Below are 15,589 nucleotides of genomic sequence, written 5' to 3'. Positions count from 1 at the left end.
CAGGGAAAAAAAATTGAAAATTGAAGCTGTTAATATGACTTATTTGCTGATTTAAGAAGATTCATAAAATAGACATTTTAGTAAATGTAAAAACAATTTTTATGTATTCAAGTTGTTTCTCAGCAATGTTCCTAACCAGAGGTTATCACGTTTTTAAAATATGCTAGCACGTTCCGTGACAAGGTAGTTTTACAAATACACGCGACAACTATGGCTGTTACGGTTTTAATGAAGAGGTATAAAATGCATCAGTGCAAAAAAATGTTTTACATGATGTTAGCATAGTAATTGATGTAAATTTAGGAATACGAAGTTTTGTTACACCTCAAAAAAAGAAAACTCTACAAAGCAGTTTCCTGCAACCTAAGATCTGGGAAACAACACTCCTTAAATTGTTTTTACCCCACGCCTTTGTAATTCTAGTTCTAAATGGTATCTGGGGGGACTAAATGGTATCTGGAGACACATGAGGCTCTTTTCAGCTGTAGTCCAAAGAATTCTAGGGAAGCTGTGGGACTGTGAAGTTTCCCCTAAAGGGCCTCTGAGTTGACCACATCACGAACTTCAGTAAAATACTTCCAATAATACACAGGCAGTTAAGTGGTTTAGTAGTTCAAAACCCTGGGAAGAGACTTAAGATATCTCATTTTAGAGAATTTGAAAACATTATAAATCCCATTTCTCTCCTACAGAGAAACTTTTTAAAGCACGGACATGACTTTAAGGATGATGAGGAAAACATCAATAGTTTTTATAGTGTCAGCAAACACCCCAAGGCACAAGTGTTCAAAACGGCCTGTTCCCTAAAATGTCACTTCTTTATACTTGTAAAGGTGTAGGTGTGTACAGTGTGAAGACATCTAATTTATCCCTAAGTAAGAGCACCACGTGTCACGCTCAGCTTCCATGTATTTACACACGCTGCACCCATAACCCCCAGGAGAGTAAATAGTTCAAGCACAGTATTTTCAACACGTCTTTGCCTTTTGCTCTTTGATTAGTCAGCACTGGGGCTCTTTGGCCTGCAGGATATTTGGAAAGACGCTAGGACTAACTACACTGAATGTGGTCTTGAAACACTACAGCGCCCTTCTAAAACAGCTCATCAGATACTTTAATAACATTAAGAGATCAACAAAGAATTTGCAAAAGTTAAATTTCTTTCAAAAGAATACAGAACTAATATGTAAGCTCAATATGCTTTGTAATTGTCATAAATTGCCAAGATTATTAATACACATTTTGGTAAGAAAAGAAATCACTGTTGGCAAGGTAAATTATTCATGTGGGAAATAGTTATATTAATTAAACAATTATTTCAGAACACTAATGGAAGAAAACCCACAGCAAGGGAGCTTCTAAAGGGCAATCAAAAGGCTAGGAAAGTTTACTACCTTTATAACACATCAACACACTGTGAGTACAGAAATAATTCATTTTTAAAACTACAGTGCTTTAATGTACTTCTAGTAACAATTCAATCTAAGGAGCTGTGGAGGCTTATGAAAAAGACCTATCCACCAAGATGCTGTCTCTAATGAATTAAGTCATACTTCTGTAAGAAGGAACTGAATCTCCTCAGCATCAATTTAACAAACTGTCATCATTTTTTACACAGTAACTTATAATTTGATGACTTGTTTCTCTTCACTGGTTCAAAGTGAGGCAGGAAGGGAACTAAGCTGACTGGGCAGATTCGGAAACGATTTGGCAAGGCGCGGTCACTCGGCTCTTGGACAGGCGATTATCTGCAGAGACGGTGCTCAACTCTAGTATTCCACTCCTTCACATCTGTAAAGAAGCCCACAGATGAAGTCACCTCACTAGGATAAAAGCAAGTTTTTCCCACCTTGATGCTGACTCATTTCTCAATAGGCTACTAGAATCCAGAGGCTATGAAAATTTCCTTGACAGCTACGTCATCTTGAAAGGTCAGTTTTGAGTATGTCCTAGATTTTTCACAAAGCAAAGTGGAAATACATGACATTTTAATGATCTCCCTCTCTTCCACTCTCACTTGCCTAATACACATAACATCAACAGGAATAGAGTTCAATGGGCAAAGTATGAATTCATATGTAAGATAAAATATTTACTTTGTAAGCAGCTAAAACCAGTAGTAGTCATGCTGGTAGCCCATACCCACCTGTAGAGGAGTTCGATACAACCACTTTTCTTTATCAACTTTAAGCTGCATACAGGCAAAGAGATCACAAACTGCTGGAAGGCCGTAACAGTCTGCGGAAAAGTTACCTTCCTCCTGTAGGGGTGAATTAAGTAATACTTCCTGCAAGTAGACAAAAAGGGTGGGTTACTACATGGTACTACATGGTAACTGGGAGTTATAAGACCAACTTAACTCATCTTCCAATATAAAGAATAAATGTTGGCCATTCCAATAACTAAGAGCCAAGGTGACAACTGTTTCTTCCACCCCAAATCTTTTCCATCAGAAACAGTAAACAGGCTAGGTTTTTTCTTTTCCTGCCAGGATGGGGAGTAGGGGCCTGAAAAATGGACAAAAATCTCAGTCTGAATAATCATTAATTTACCACACTGGTAAATGTTAGTCTGCCCTCTGTTCTGTTGCTAACGTAGCACCAAAATTAATACCTTAGCCACATTTAGCATTTAAAGGTCTGGGATTAAGAATGTAAGAATCAATTAAAATATTTCTGACAGTGCTATTTTGTTATCTGCTCACCCGGGCCTTTTTCCGAAGTAACCACTTGTCTTTTCCTGAGGATACCTGGCTGAGCTTTCCTGTGTTCTTTCTTGGCAAGACCCAGTCAGCTGTGTTAAAGGGACACCAGGAAGTGGCCATGGGGCTCACAAGCTTTTGTTTGTCAGCTTTGTCCTCAGTAATAGGCACTTCCTTGGGACTTCCTTCTTTGCAAGATGGTCTGATGAGCCACCCTGACAAGGGGCTGTTGCGTATGACTTGAAAGGAATCAGCAATTCTAGAAGGAGCCATAGCCTGTGATGCCTTAGCTTGCTCTGCGGTCTCTCTTCTGGAAGGACAGAGCCACATACTCAGAGAATCCTTAAGCTTCTCAAGCTCAGGTTTTGGATCCACAGGCATCCCATTTTTATCTTTTCCTCCTTTCTTCAGAAGCCACGTGCACAGAGCTTCCTTCTCACAATTTTCATCACACACACATTCTGAGAAGCTTGTGCAGGGCTCGTTGGCTCTGCAGACCTCCTCTACTTTATACGGTTCTTGAAGGTTCTGGACAAGCCAATCCACGGGAACCATGCTGGGGGCAGACGATGGTTTCTTAGCCTCCAGGTGGTCATTCAGGCACTTCAGATTGCTCAGGTTTTCAATCTCTACACCTTTGGGCTGGTTGCCTTGACAACTAGTACAGGAATCGGGCTTGACAAGCCAATCGCTCACATGATAGGGCTCCTGGAAAACCTGGAACAAGAGCTTGAACTTCTCACTGGTTTCACAGCTGCCATTCTCAGGCTTCTCCAGCTTATGGGGTTTCTGGGGAGTCACCAGCCAATGGGAAAGGTCCACCTCATCTTGACCAAGAATCTCCAGATCTCCAACCTTTTTATCTTCAATGGAGAAAGAACTGGTAGAAAAACAGCTGTTAGACTTTTGGTAACTTGGTTTTTCAGGAACTTCCTGTTGCTGACTCTTGAGAAGCCAGTTTTCCAAGCCTTTTCGGTTGCCCCAGACATTACTGAAGAAATTGTAGGCTCTGGGAGAAGTCTACACAAGAAGTACACAGTATTAATTCACCTGAACAATTATGACTGCTTTGGGGATTCAACATAAAATAGCTTTGTTTTCATATTTACTGTTTTGTTAGATGTTTCTAAATTTAAGTATACCAAGGCCAAGAGGCAAGAAAGAAAAAAATGTTTGTGGCATATTTGATAGAAAACTGGCTAGTATCCCTTATATGACAAGCCTTTACAAATAAAGAAGACAAAAACAAAGGAGATAATCACACAATCAGAGAAGGCTAATAAACATGAAAATACATAACCTCATTATTAAAGAAACTGAAAGGAAAAAACCTTATAAATGATCCCACTATTAGGGTTCAGGGAAGCAGTACCCTCAATACTCTACTGGGAGAAACAAACTGATATCAACTTACTGGAAAACCAGATTGACAGTAAGTATCAAAAGTCTTAAAAGAGGATGTAGAATTATACTTTAGGAATGCAATTTCTGGGAATTTACTCCTAAGGAACTAATCAATAATGTGTACAAATAATCAGCTACTTACTGAGTGTTTAGGGAAGCTTTGTTTATATCCAGAAATACTGGAAATTAAGTGATAGTATATAATATTTTTTTGATTGGCTATTAAAAACACTACAGAAGAAATTAACTGGTGGAGAAATATATTCATGATTAGTGAAAAAAATCTGCTTACAAAAACAGGATTTACAGACTAATTTTTTCAAGTATACGTATGCATAGAAAAACAACCAAAAATGTGCATGGTGAGATTATGGTTTTGTATTTCTTTTATAGTTCTTTATTTTCTAAACTTTCTCTCTATAATGAAGAAGTGTCATTATTATAGCAAATTATTATTAAATGTTTCCAGACTAGAACTAAAAACTAAACAAAGACATACACTAGTAGTTACTAGTAACTAACCTCATCTACTACTACATCCACCTTAGAAACGATAAATGCAGAAACATACCTGACTATTATCCAAGGCCTGCTTTTGGGTGAGCCAGTCCTGGGGGTTGGTGCTGGGTACGTACGGAGCCTGATGACCCTGGGCAGGTTTGCTTCCAAGAAGCCATTCACTGAGAGGGACAGCTGTGGTGCCGGATGATGACTTCTGCTAATCACAGAATCCTCTGTTGCTTAACGGGCAATGTCAACTGCAGGACAAAACTCACCAGGAAAGTAGGAAACCTAAGCTCTCTGATCTGGGCTGAACGTTAACCCTGAACGAGCCTCGGTTTCCACAATTCTAAACTAAGGAGCGCAGTTCATCTCCAGAGGTCTTCTCAACTCTCAAAGTCTAGGATTCTATATTCACACTGCCTTTAGAAGTCAGTCATCTCTATGAATTATAAAGAGAAGGATCCCCGAGAGAGCTAACACCAACTAATGATCATCTCCTATGTACCAACTGGAAACAATTACGTTCTTTCAATCTACACCTACAAAACCTCTAAATTTCTATCTGACATTCAATTCCACGAGAAGTATTTAATTCCATAAACTTAACTCATTACCAATGGTGGCTTTTTATAAATAGATGCTAGCTAAAAAGAAAGGGGGGGGGGGTAGTCAAAAGAAACACAAGCCAAGTAGTGACTCAGTTACCAGGAACGAAGCCATTTTACCTGCTCTGGCACTGGGATATAACCCCTCTTCTCCAAGAAGGGTCCAGTACTTGATGAATTAGTATGAGCCACCAGGTGCTCAGGAATTTGCTATAAAATGAAGGCAATATAATCATATTATTTATGCTATGCTTTCATACCAAAAAGTGAGACTTTAATTCCTAAATTTCAAAAGCATTATGCTAAGTATCACCACTTCACTAGAATATTCTTCACACTAAACCCAACGACCTACAAAGCAGTTATCAAATCTCAGAACTCTCCGCTTCTAAATAACTATCATCACATAAGAAATTTTCACCAGAATTGGTAGTAAAACACTACTTTTAACAAGCCCAAATGAAACTCTTTTTGGTTCTCTATTAAAGACCACTCAAGCCACAAATTTAATAAGAGCTATGTTAAAAGCATTTAAAGAGATACAAAATGAATTCCAGAGACTAGCAATGAGTCAATACCACATTGCAAGAACTACCAAACTAATGTTCTAACTATAGACTTAATCAGAACATGAAATTTCTGAAGTTTAACAAATTCTCAAAAAAGTCACTCCTCAGAGTAAAAACGTGATTTTTTTTTTAAAGACCATCCGTGAGGCCACAGGCCTGAGGAGCGCCCTGTGAACTACCTGAGATCAACGTTACTCACCATGGTCTTGAGGGACCCAAACGTGGTCATGGTCTGGCGAAGCGCAGCTGTGTCTGCTTCAAAGAGCAGGACGGTGGACTCTTCTGGTTTGAGAGTCAAACTGCCCAGTCTGGGAAAAACAACCAAAACCTGGCTACTTCTAGGAATATCTGTTTCAACTTCATCCAAAACAAAAGCTAAATTGTTTTTAAATGATTATATTTTTCTAAGAAACTATGGCTTTATCATGTATCAGCAGGCATAATATTAAATATATAAAGCAGCATGATCTTATCACAGAAACCAAGAATTCAATTTAAATCAATACATGTAATGAGTTCAAAAATCTTTTTTTTTTTTCCTTAATATACCAAAGTCAAGGAGCCAAAAGTCAAAACTAGGAACAAGTGCCTTTACCTCTCCAGGCACACAGAAACTTGATTGGCTAGATCTTTGTTTTGGGAGCACTCCAGTTGATGAATGAGACAATTGAACTGGCCCAATAACTATTAAAAAAAAAAAAAAGAAACCATCAAGCCACTAATGATACAAAAACACCAGGAATATCCAAGTTAACAAATAGCACTTGAGAGTAAACTTTGATCTGATCTATATAAACACTCCATTACAGGGAAGACGTTCTCTAGAAGTCAGTTCAGACCCAACAGAGCCAGGGAGCCTCATTACCCAGTAGAGCTGCTGGGCTTGCTGTTGTAGTGTCTCCTCTTTAAGCTGAGAGATGAGGTCGACCTGTTCATACAGCCACACCTCACGGCTTCGAAGGCATTCCAGGTGACGGCTTATGCAGCTGTGAATCTGAGCTTTGACCTAAGAAACACATACATGTTAGCCTCACTACTGTGAGAAGCTTGAAGAATGGTGTTTCCCCCACAACAGTGAGGTTCTTAAACTTTTGGGGGTCACATATTCTTCTGATAATCTAATGACATCTATGGAACATCTGCCCAGGAAAATGCGTACACTAAAAACTTTGTCTTAAATTCAGAGTTTAGTGTCCCAAAGCCTACCCGTGGTCCCAACAAAGCCCCAAGGACCCCAGTTTAAGAATCCCAGCCAAAGAGGCATATACCTAAGCTCTAAAATTCTCCTTTAATACCCTGCCTTCTAACAGGATCATGTTTATTTTGGGTGTTCTAAAGTAACCAAGACAAAATATAAGAATGTATCAAGAGATACTGATCCCCCTCAGTTTTCCATATAATTTTAAAACCTATAGCTTTGCAAGGTTATCAGTGGAATAGGACAGAAAATATTCTGTAGTTATATTTAAAAAGTGAATATTTAACAGCTAGCCCTTATCTCTTTTCCCACCCACAGAATGAGCCAACCACTGACATTATGCCAATTTTAGTAAAGAGACATGCCACTACATCATGTCAATGGCACATAATGGGAGTTTAAGTAAAATTATAAACTATTTCCGAAAACGGTGATTCAAACTGGGGCTAAACGTAAAAATCCCAAGACTCCCCTCCCCCCCAAAAAATTATAGCAGCTATAAATAATCCATGAAAATCCACCTAAATTATATTTTAAAACACATTTTTCTGTACAATAAAGTTGTGCTTCAAAATAATCTAAGACTCAATCTACCCACTCACCAACAGATTCTTATTGATGTCAGTTGCCATGAAGTCGATTCTAACTGATGGCGACCTCACGTGTGCAGAGTAGAACTGCTCCACAGGGTTTTCAAGGCTGTGACCTTTCGGAATCGGATCACCAGGCCTGCCTTCCAAGGTGCCTCTGGGTTAGTTCGAACTGCCCACCTTTGGTTGTGCCAGTAGTCGAGCACTTAACCGTGTGGTCTACCCAGAGACTCCAACAGATTACTATACATTAATGGACCTAACAGCTTCCATTCTGGCTTGCCTTTACAAATAAAGTCATTTACAGAACCAGGCCACAAAAACCATCAAACAAATGAAAAGACACCTGGGGACGTGCAAAGAGCCATCCTTTCCGCATCCAAAGGACAGAGCTGAGCAGTACAGCTCCCTGGTTTAGTTATTTTTTATTGATGGCAGTGCATGGCACAGGGACCACACCGAGAGGCAATCAAAAACGCATGCTGAACTGAATTCTCTAGAGTGGTACCAAGTTTTCCAGACTCTAACTAACATCTGCCTTATTTCCCTATGGGATCAAAGACATCGATTATGTCAGGCAGCTGACTAGGATTAGAAAGATCATAGAAGGCATGGGGTGAATCTGGCTGGCAGTGAGAAGCCGCATCCCTGGCCATGCTCTGATCAGCCCTGTGACAAGTCCAGACAAGGGAAGGGAAAAGTACACATCACACCTCTCGGAGGTTATCTTTGATTTGCTGTTCAGCCCGGAGAACTCCACCAATAGCAAGCTCCAAGTCCCTTCGTGCATCACAACACCTTGAAAGGGGCTCTTGATTAGTGGAGCAGCCACTCTGGTCCTGTGAGGTGCTCATTCTGCTCACTGTGCCTTTAAAAGGAAAACAAAATCAGCAATCAAAACAACATTGTAATTACAACCAAAAATCACCTTTTAACCATCCCTCAAATAATCATTCCAGCCAGCTCCCAAGTACTAACTACTTAGTAAGTAGCATACTCTTAATAAATATTACCCCCCAACTGTGTTCCCACCATAAAATTCTATACTTTAATGACACTTTACAGGTAAACATATATATTTTTGAAAAAACACATTAATTTTCCTGATTCAAGAGAGTAAAAGGTTAAAAGACCATGGGAGTGTAAGTTTCTATTCATAACACACATAAAGTCATATGGGGCATGTGTTCCTGTTTTGCAGATTTAGAGATGAAGACTAAAAAGTCTGGGAGGATCCATAATTACTTAAAAAATAAGCTGCAAACCAGTAACTTGACACACAGACTTTAGAACACTGTTTCGATCCGGCATTTGCCTAAATCTATTGGGAATATGAAATTTTTTTGTTTTCTTGCTTCCCTTTTTAGATGGATTTTTTTTTTTTTTTTTTTTTAGGAAGAAGTCAGGGGTGGCTTCATAGCTAGAAGGCTCACAATAATGTAAATCTGACAAAATAACTTCATAGGATTCTGATAAGGATGTAACAGGTATATACAGAAATTTAGGAGGGTATATACAGAGAAAGGAGCTCTGGTGGTACAGTAGTTAAAGTACTCAGCTAATTGAAAGGTCAGCAGTTTGAACCCACCAGCCATTCTGGAGAAGAAAAGATACCGCATTCTGCTTCTGTAAAGATTACAGCCTTGGAAACCCTATGGGGCAGTTCTACTCTGTCCTATAGGGTCACGAAGAGTCAGAACTGACTCGATGGCAAGGGGCTTGGGTTTATATACGGAGAATTCTCTAATAAGCTCAGATGTATGAGAGATAAGAAAGAGAAGTAGAACAGCACATAACCAATGACATAATGATATGAGACTAGGACAGAAAGTGTCAGAAAAGCCATGAGGCAAATCTTGACAACACTGGAAGAACAATTTGTGGTCTATCCTGGATAGATCCAGAATCAGAGATAGTTTCTAAATGCTTATAAAAAGAAAACACTGATCACTGTAGCCCAGCATGGGTTCACTAAACCCTATGAAACCAAAGTTATTTCCTTTCTGGATAGTGTTACTAAACTGGCCAGTCAATGGAATGCTGTAGACATAATGTATCTAGACTACAGTAAGACTTGTGACAAGGTTTATGTTACCTCTGAGGACAAGGTGAATACAGACTAAATAGAAGTACTACTGGATCAAATCAACGTTTTTTTTTAGAAGTACTCAAAGGTTAATGGACTGAAGTCTAAAGTTTTTAGTGGCTTGTCTCCACGTTACTCAGCTGTTTCCATAATTACGTGGATGAAAACACGGGACTGCCAAAATGTTTTCCATAACATAAATATTTAGATTACAAAACAATCTCCACATAGTTGTTAAATCTAACAAAATACAGATTTTTTTTTTTTTTTTTGCAGTGGAATGAGGGAGTACAAGGTGGAAAAGAATAAATTGTTTAGAAGAATGGAGAATTTTTTACAGACAGTAACCTCTATGTGAGTTAGCAGTATGCTGGGTCTGAGAAAATAACTTACACCATTTGATAGTAGTTAACAAAAGTATAGCATCTGCCACAGACTAATCTTGTTCTGTGCTCATTAGAAACGAAATTTGAAACTTATTTCTGAGTAACACACTTTAGATGAGGGCATTCAGAAGAAAGAGACCTCAAAACCACAAAAAACTTCTCCAGGAAGAGGCTGTTTAGCCTAGATAAGAGAAGTCTCTGGGAGGACATGATTACTATTCTCAAGTATCTGGAGAGCAGTCAGGTAGAATAATTAGGCTTGTTCAGAATAGTCCCAAGGAGGAAAAAAGGATTAATAGGAAACATTTCAGACAATATATGAAAGAACTTCCCAACAGTCCTGAAGGAAATGGCCAGAGAAGCCAGCCGAGACCTGTCCAGTGTGGAGTCCTCCAAATGGCCAACTGCCCATCTGAGACAGTGTGGCTACTGTGGCCTAGCTTTAGGGGCCAGGTGGCCAGCTGAAAGCAGGATCAGGACAAAGCAGGGTGAGCCCTCAAAAATAAAACGATGGGAGAAAAAAGCCCAATAGGCTTTCTTTTGACCATCTCAGCAAAAGATTCCAATTCAGGAACTACAGAGTTCCTATAAGAAACTCAAATATTCAAGAAACTTTTCACTTCCCCTTGTTAATTTTGTTATCTTAGTTGGTTTCCCCAAGATGATTTGTAAAAAGGAAGAGTTCCTTAATCAGGTTTGACAGGAAATCCCTGCAGAAATTTTTTTTAGTGCTCGGAACAGCAGCTGTCGCTGTCTCGCTGCCTTCTTCACACTGTCAGCGCCCCGTCTGAAGCACTGACGTTGGTGCGCGTTTGGGGGCACACTGCAGGGAGTTTGAAAAACAGCTCACCAGCAGGTGAAACTCTGGCTGAGATGTGGAGAGCCAGTGAGTCAGCTCACTGCCACAAGGTGCTTAACTGTGCGCTCAAAAGTCAGTCACGCGAAGAAAGCCTCTCAGTTCAATCACAAGTACTCCACAACCGCCTAATGAGAGTGGCACATGGGAAAAGCACACCAACAGGATTCTCCTCTTACCAGCTGTGGACAGAATGCAGGATGAGACTAACGAGTTCCAAAACTGATTCTCCCCTGCTGCCCCCACGCACACATTTTTCAAATTCAAGTGAATATTATCTGTCATGGATTAAATTATGACCCCCAAAAAATGTGTGTAAGCAATCTGGCTGGGCCATGATTCCCAGTATTGTGTGGTTGTCCTTCATTTTGTGACTGTAATTTTACGTTAAAGAGGATTAGCGTGGAATTGTAACACCCTTACTAAGGTCACATCCCTGATCCAATGTAAAGGGAGTTTCCGTGGGATGTGGCCTGCACCACCTCTTATCTCTCAAGAGATAAAAAGGAAAAGGAAGCAAGCAGAGGGGGGAACCTCACACCACCAAGAAGCAGGGCTCGGAGCAGAGTGTCCTTTGGATCCAGGGTCCCTGTGCCTGAGAAGATCCTCAACCAGGGAAAGATTGATGACAAGGATCTTCTTACAGAGATGACAGAGAAAGCCTTCCCCTGGAGCTGATGCACTGAATTTGGACTTGCAGCCTACTAGACTGTGAGAAAATAAATTGTCTTTGTTAAAGCCATCCACCTGTAGTATTTCTGTTACAGCAGCACTAGATGACCAAAACAGTCATCTTGCTGGAACACTTCTCATAAGAATCTTTATAGAGCCCATCTGTCAGCCACTGAGACAACCTGTTTTGTTTCTTTATAGCCAGTCCCAGGAGGCTTGTCCCTTTGCTGCCCATCTCTGTCCCTCCTTCTGGAAGGGCAAAGGGCATTGGCCACAGTCCACGCCCCAAGAAAAGTGCTGAGTAAAAGGTCGTATGTGGCAAGGAGGAAGGCTTTCAGAGCTGAAGTCAAGAATCCCACTACCCAGTGATCTTAAATCACAATGCGTTCAAGCCCCTGTGTAAGCCTGTGCAGCAAGCATTACAGTTTAAGGGATCAATCTGGCTAGGGTCTGACAAACTGGAGTTCCAGGCTGCATCTGCAAGCTTCAGACCCGTGTGCTAGTTACTTTCTCTCTCTGGGATTTCCTCTGGGAAAACGGAGACAATGACAGCAGCTCCAAAGGGCTGCAAGGAGAATCAAGACATTGTCTCTCTATAAGCACTTAGCCCTGCACACTGCAAGCACTCCATGTTAGTGTCTAACATGGCTGTTATTGTTACCAGGTTTAGTTGAGTGATGGGGACCTAAGTAACCTCCACCTTTTGGAACATACAGATCAGCACAGATGCTGGAAAAGGTTGAAAGGGAGGCAGCCCTGACCCAGAATCCTGTAGTCACTTATCACTGTGATGACCCTGGACCACGTGCACTTACTAAACCTAACTTCCTAATTCCTAAGTGTGGATGGCAATATCCACCTGCCAGTCTTGTGGGTACGGATCCGGTGCTTGTTAAAAAAAATTAACTCCTCATCTAGTCTTTCACTACACGACACAGCCAAAGGCAAACTTTTCATAGCAAAAATGCAATAATCTGTAATGAATATCAAGTATGCACATTTCTGGAGCCCAGGTGTCACAGTGTTTAAGAGCTCGGCTGCTAACCAAAAGGTCAGCAGTTTGAATCCACCAGGTGCTCCTTGGAAACCCTATGGGGCAGTTCTACTCTGTCCTATAGGGTTGCTATGAGTCAGAATCAACTCCACAGCAACAGGTTTTTTTTTATTTTTATTTTTTTTATGTACACTTTTGTCTGTTTTCTTACCTGTAAAAAGATTGACCCAAATCAACTCTAAAATTCAAATCAATGAAAGATGACTAAAAATGTCTTATCTTTACCTTTATTATCCAAACACCTGCCCTACTATCTTCAAAAGAGGATTGCCTTAAATTTTTATTTTTCGAGACACAGTTAAAAATTTAGGTGCTTTCTAAAACTACTCTGCCTCTGGGATCCACGTTCTAGGTTTCAGAATGAAAAGAAAAAAAAAAAGGCGGGGGAAAGACGCGCGCGCGCGCGCACGCACACAGGCACACACACACCCCTCTCAAGCAAATAACCGCACCTGAGCTTTCCTCAAAGCTGAGGAATCCTACAAAGTATATATGCCATACTTGCACAAATCTAGTTACAAAGTCCAAAGGTCATGGAAGACCTGAACTAACCACAAATGAAGCTGAGTCATTATCAAATGGTTTAACCAAAAAACTTCCAAAGAGCTACAACCTCTTGTGACCCACATAAACCACAATTTAAAGCTGGGAGGTGGCGGTGGTGGGGTGGTGGTGGAACTTAGCAATGTGTTTAGTACACCACCCTCATTTAATAGATGAAGACACAAAGACCCAGACAGGTTAAATGACCCACTTGTTATGGACTGAATTATGTCCCCCCAAAAATGTGTGTAGCAATTTGGCTGGACCATGATTCTCAGTACTGTGTGGTTGTCCTCCATTTTGACTGTAATTTTATGTTAAAGAGGATTAGGGTGGGACTGTAACACCCTTACTAAGGTCAGATCCCTGATCCAATGTAAAGGGAGTTTCCCTGGAGTGTGGCCTGCACCACCTTTTGTCTTACAGAGGTAAAAGGAAAGGGAAGCAAGCAGAGAGTGGGGGGTCTCTGCGTGGAGAAGCTCCTAGTCCAGGGGAAGACTGATGATGACAAGGACCTTCCTCCAGAGCCAACGGAGAAAGACTTCCTCTGGAACTGATGCCCTGAATTTAGACTTTTAGCCTGTGAGAAGAGGTCACAAGCGGTTTTAGACTGTGAGAAAATATATTTCTCTTTGTTAAAGCCATCCGCTTGTGGTATTTCTGTTACAGCAGCACTAGATGACTAACACACCACCTAAATGCAGATTTGGGTTTAGAACTAAGATTTCTGAGGCCTAGTCCTGGATTCTCTACCTACATTGTGCCTGTTCTTCCTTTAGTGTATTATCAACCGTAAGTTGTTTTTATTTGCAAATACTAGGGTTTAAAATTGACATTGCAATGGAATGACTTCCATTAGGTTTCTTAGTCTGTTTTTATAGCCCTCTTAATAAATTATAACCACAGTTTTGCAGATCTTTCTTGCTTGAATAATGCACTAAAAATAAACAGTACCTTGCGTGACTTGACAGACACAGGATCGTCGAAACACTGACAAACCCCAATGCCAAGTACAAAGAAGCAAGAGCCCTGCATTCTAATCCCACGTCTATATCACAGCCACTGGTCTGTCTGAATGAAGGCTTAAACCAGATCACCTCTAACTGCACCTTCCAGCTCTCGCCTTCCTTGCCACCTACCCAGCACCCCCCTCCAAAAAAAGATATCCACTTTTTACTTATTTTCCTGATATCTGAATCATTGCTAGACAGCCAAGCCCCTAAGAAACAATCTACAGGATACGCATGCATTCTGTGGATTACTGAATTCAAAATATTTCAAGTTTGGGTATCTTTGACCAGACAACCTATATTGGACTGTTTGTACAAACTTTCCATTATAAACATTATTAAACAACACTGTAACATTCCACATTCAATTTTACCTTGATTTCTTCTTTACTTCACTGCTCTTTCTTCCTGTTAAAAAAGATTGTTTTTGATATCACAATTCCTTAACACAAAAGTTATACATATCTCACCCTATCCCCAAACCAAAAGAAACAAACCAACCCACTGCCGCTGAGTCAATTCTGACTCACAGCGACCCTATACGACAGAGTAGAACTGCCCCCTAGGATTTCCAAGGAGCGGCTGGTGGACTGGAAATGCCAAACTTTTGATTAGCAGAAGAGCTCTTAACCACTGCGCCACCAGGGCTCCACCCTATCCCCAGCCCACTTTAAATGCTTTATCGAGTAGTCTCAGAAATCCAGGCTACAGTTCCCCATTTTTTTGAAAAGCATACAAATAATCGTTAATATCTTCAGAGAACTAAAGAAAATAAAGTAATAACAAATTCACTATAGCATATTCTAAGGTTACAGCACTTAGACTTACAGTCTACTGAGCTTGGATTTGTCTACCTCTCTACAGTAAAACCTGCGAAAGCCAGAACCTGTGTAAGGTGGAAACCTGTCAGAGAAAGAAAACGCAGATATTTTTCCACTAAAACGAGCAATAGAAAAGTGGTGAGACTGCACCCGGCGGAAAACTTGTCGGACCCAGAAAAACAAGGCAGTCCCCGGGAGTTCCGGCTCTCACAGGTTTCACTGTACAAGTAACTGATTTATGAGCGCCAGTAATCCCAGGACATCAACTTTCCGAAGGAGTTTAACTGACAACTGACCCCAAAATTTTACCACCTAACGCCCCGTAAGGCTTTTCTATTTCAAAAGCAACCATGATTCACGAAACTTTCTACGTTTCCCAAATACACTTTCTAAGAGCGCAGTGGCCTTACGAGACCTCGGGTCCCTTTCTCTCTGGAAGCCGCAACCGCCCATTCACACCGGGGCTGAGCCGGCACTCCGGCTGCAGCACGCGTGTGCGCGGCCCGGCAGCTGCGCACCCTTCTCCGGCGTGGCGCCGGCCTGCCAAGGCTCCCGCAGCGCTCCCCGGGCTGCCGGATGTACCTTGCAGG

The 15,589-nt window shown here is 40.9% G+C and overlaps 1 protein-coding gene across 6 annotated transcripts in view; it reads right to left on the bottom strand.

Annotated features, from left to right (window-relative positions):
• Window positions 1-209: 209 nt before the first annotated feature.
• Window positions 210-15,589, bottom strand: part of NCOA4 (nuclear receptor coactivator 4) — a 25,581-nt gene continuing 10,201 nt past the window's right edge. The window contains exons 1-11 of one of the 6 annotated variants that reach the window (XM_023742093.1): window positions 15,415-15,546; window positions 14,553-14,586; window positions 8,285-8,439; window positions 6,649-6,789; window positions 6,379-6,467; window positions 5,983-6,091; window positions 5,335-5,424; window positions 4,677-4,823; window positions 2,705-3,721; window positions 2,147-2,287; window positions 210-1,791 (exon numbers count right to left, since the gene is read on the bottom strand). In XM_023742093.1, coding sequence (XP_023597861.1) covers window positions 1,786-1,791; window positions 2,147-2,287; window positions 2,705-3,721; window positions 4,677-4,823; window positions 5,335-5,424; window positions 5,983-6,091; window positions 6,379-6,467; window positions 6,649-6,789; window positions 8,285-8,425 — 1,881 coding nt within the window. In that variant the 5' untranslated portion in view covers window positions 8,426-8,439; window positions 14,553-14,586; window positions 15,415-15,546 and the 3' untranslated portion in view covers window positions 210-1,785. Of the gene's footprint in view, window positions 1,792-2,146; window positions 2,288-2,704; window positions 3,722-4,676; window positions 4,824-5,334; window positions 5,425-5,982; window positions 6,092-6,378; window positions 6,468-6,648; window positions 6,790-8,284; window positions 8,440-14,552; window positions 14,768-15,409; window positions 15,547-15,589 lie in introns of those variants that run through there. The other 5 variants (XM_023742094.1, XM_023742096.1, XM_023742095.1 and 2 more) reach the window with 5 other exon arrangements.

This window comes from Trichechus manatus, unplaced genomic scaffold, assembly GCF_000243295.1.
Source record: "Trichechus manatus latirostris isolate Lorelei unplaced genomic scaffold, TriManLat1.0 scaffold00200, whole genome shotgun sequence".
NCBI lineage: Eukaryota > Metazoa > Chordata > Mammalia > Sirenia > Trichechidae > Trichechus > Trichechus manatus.
Note: the sequence above shows the minus strand (reverse complement) of the source record. Positions and strands in the feature narration are given on the sequence as shown.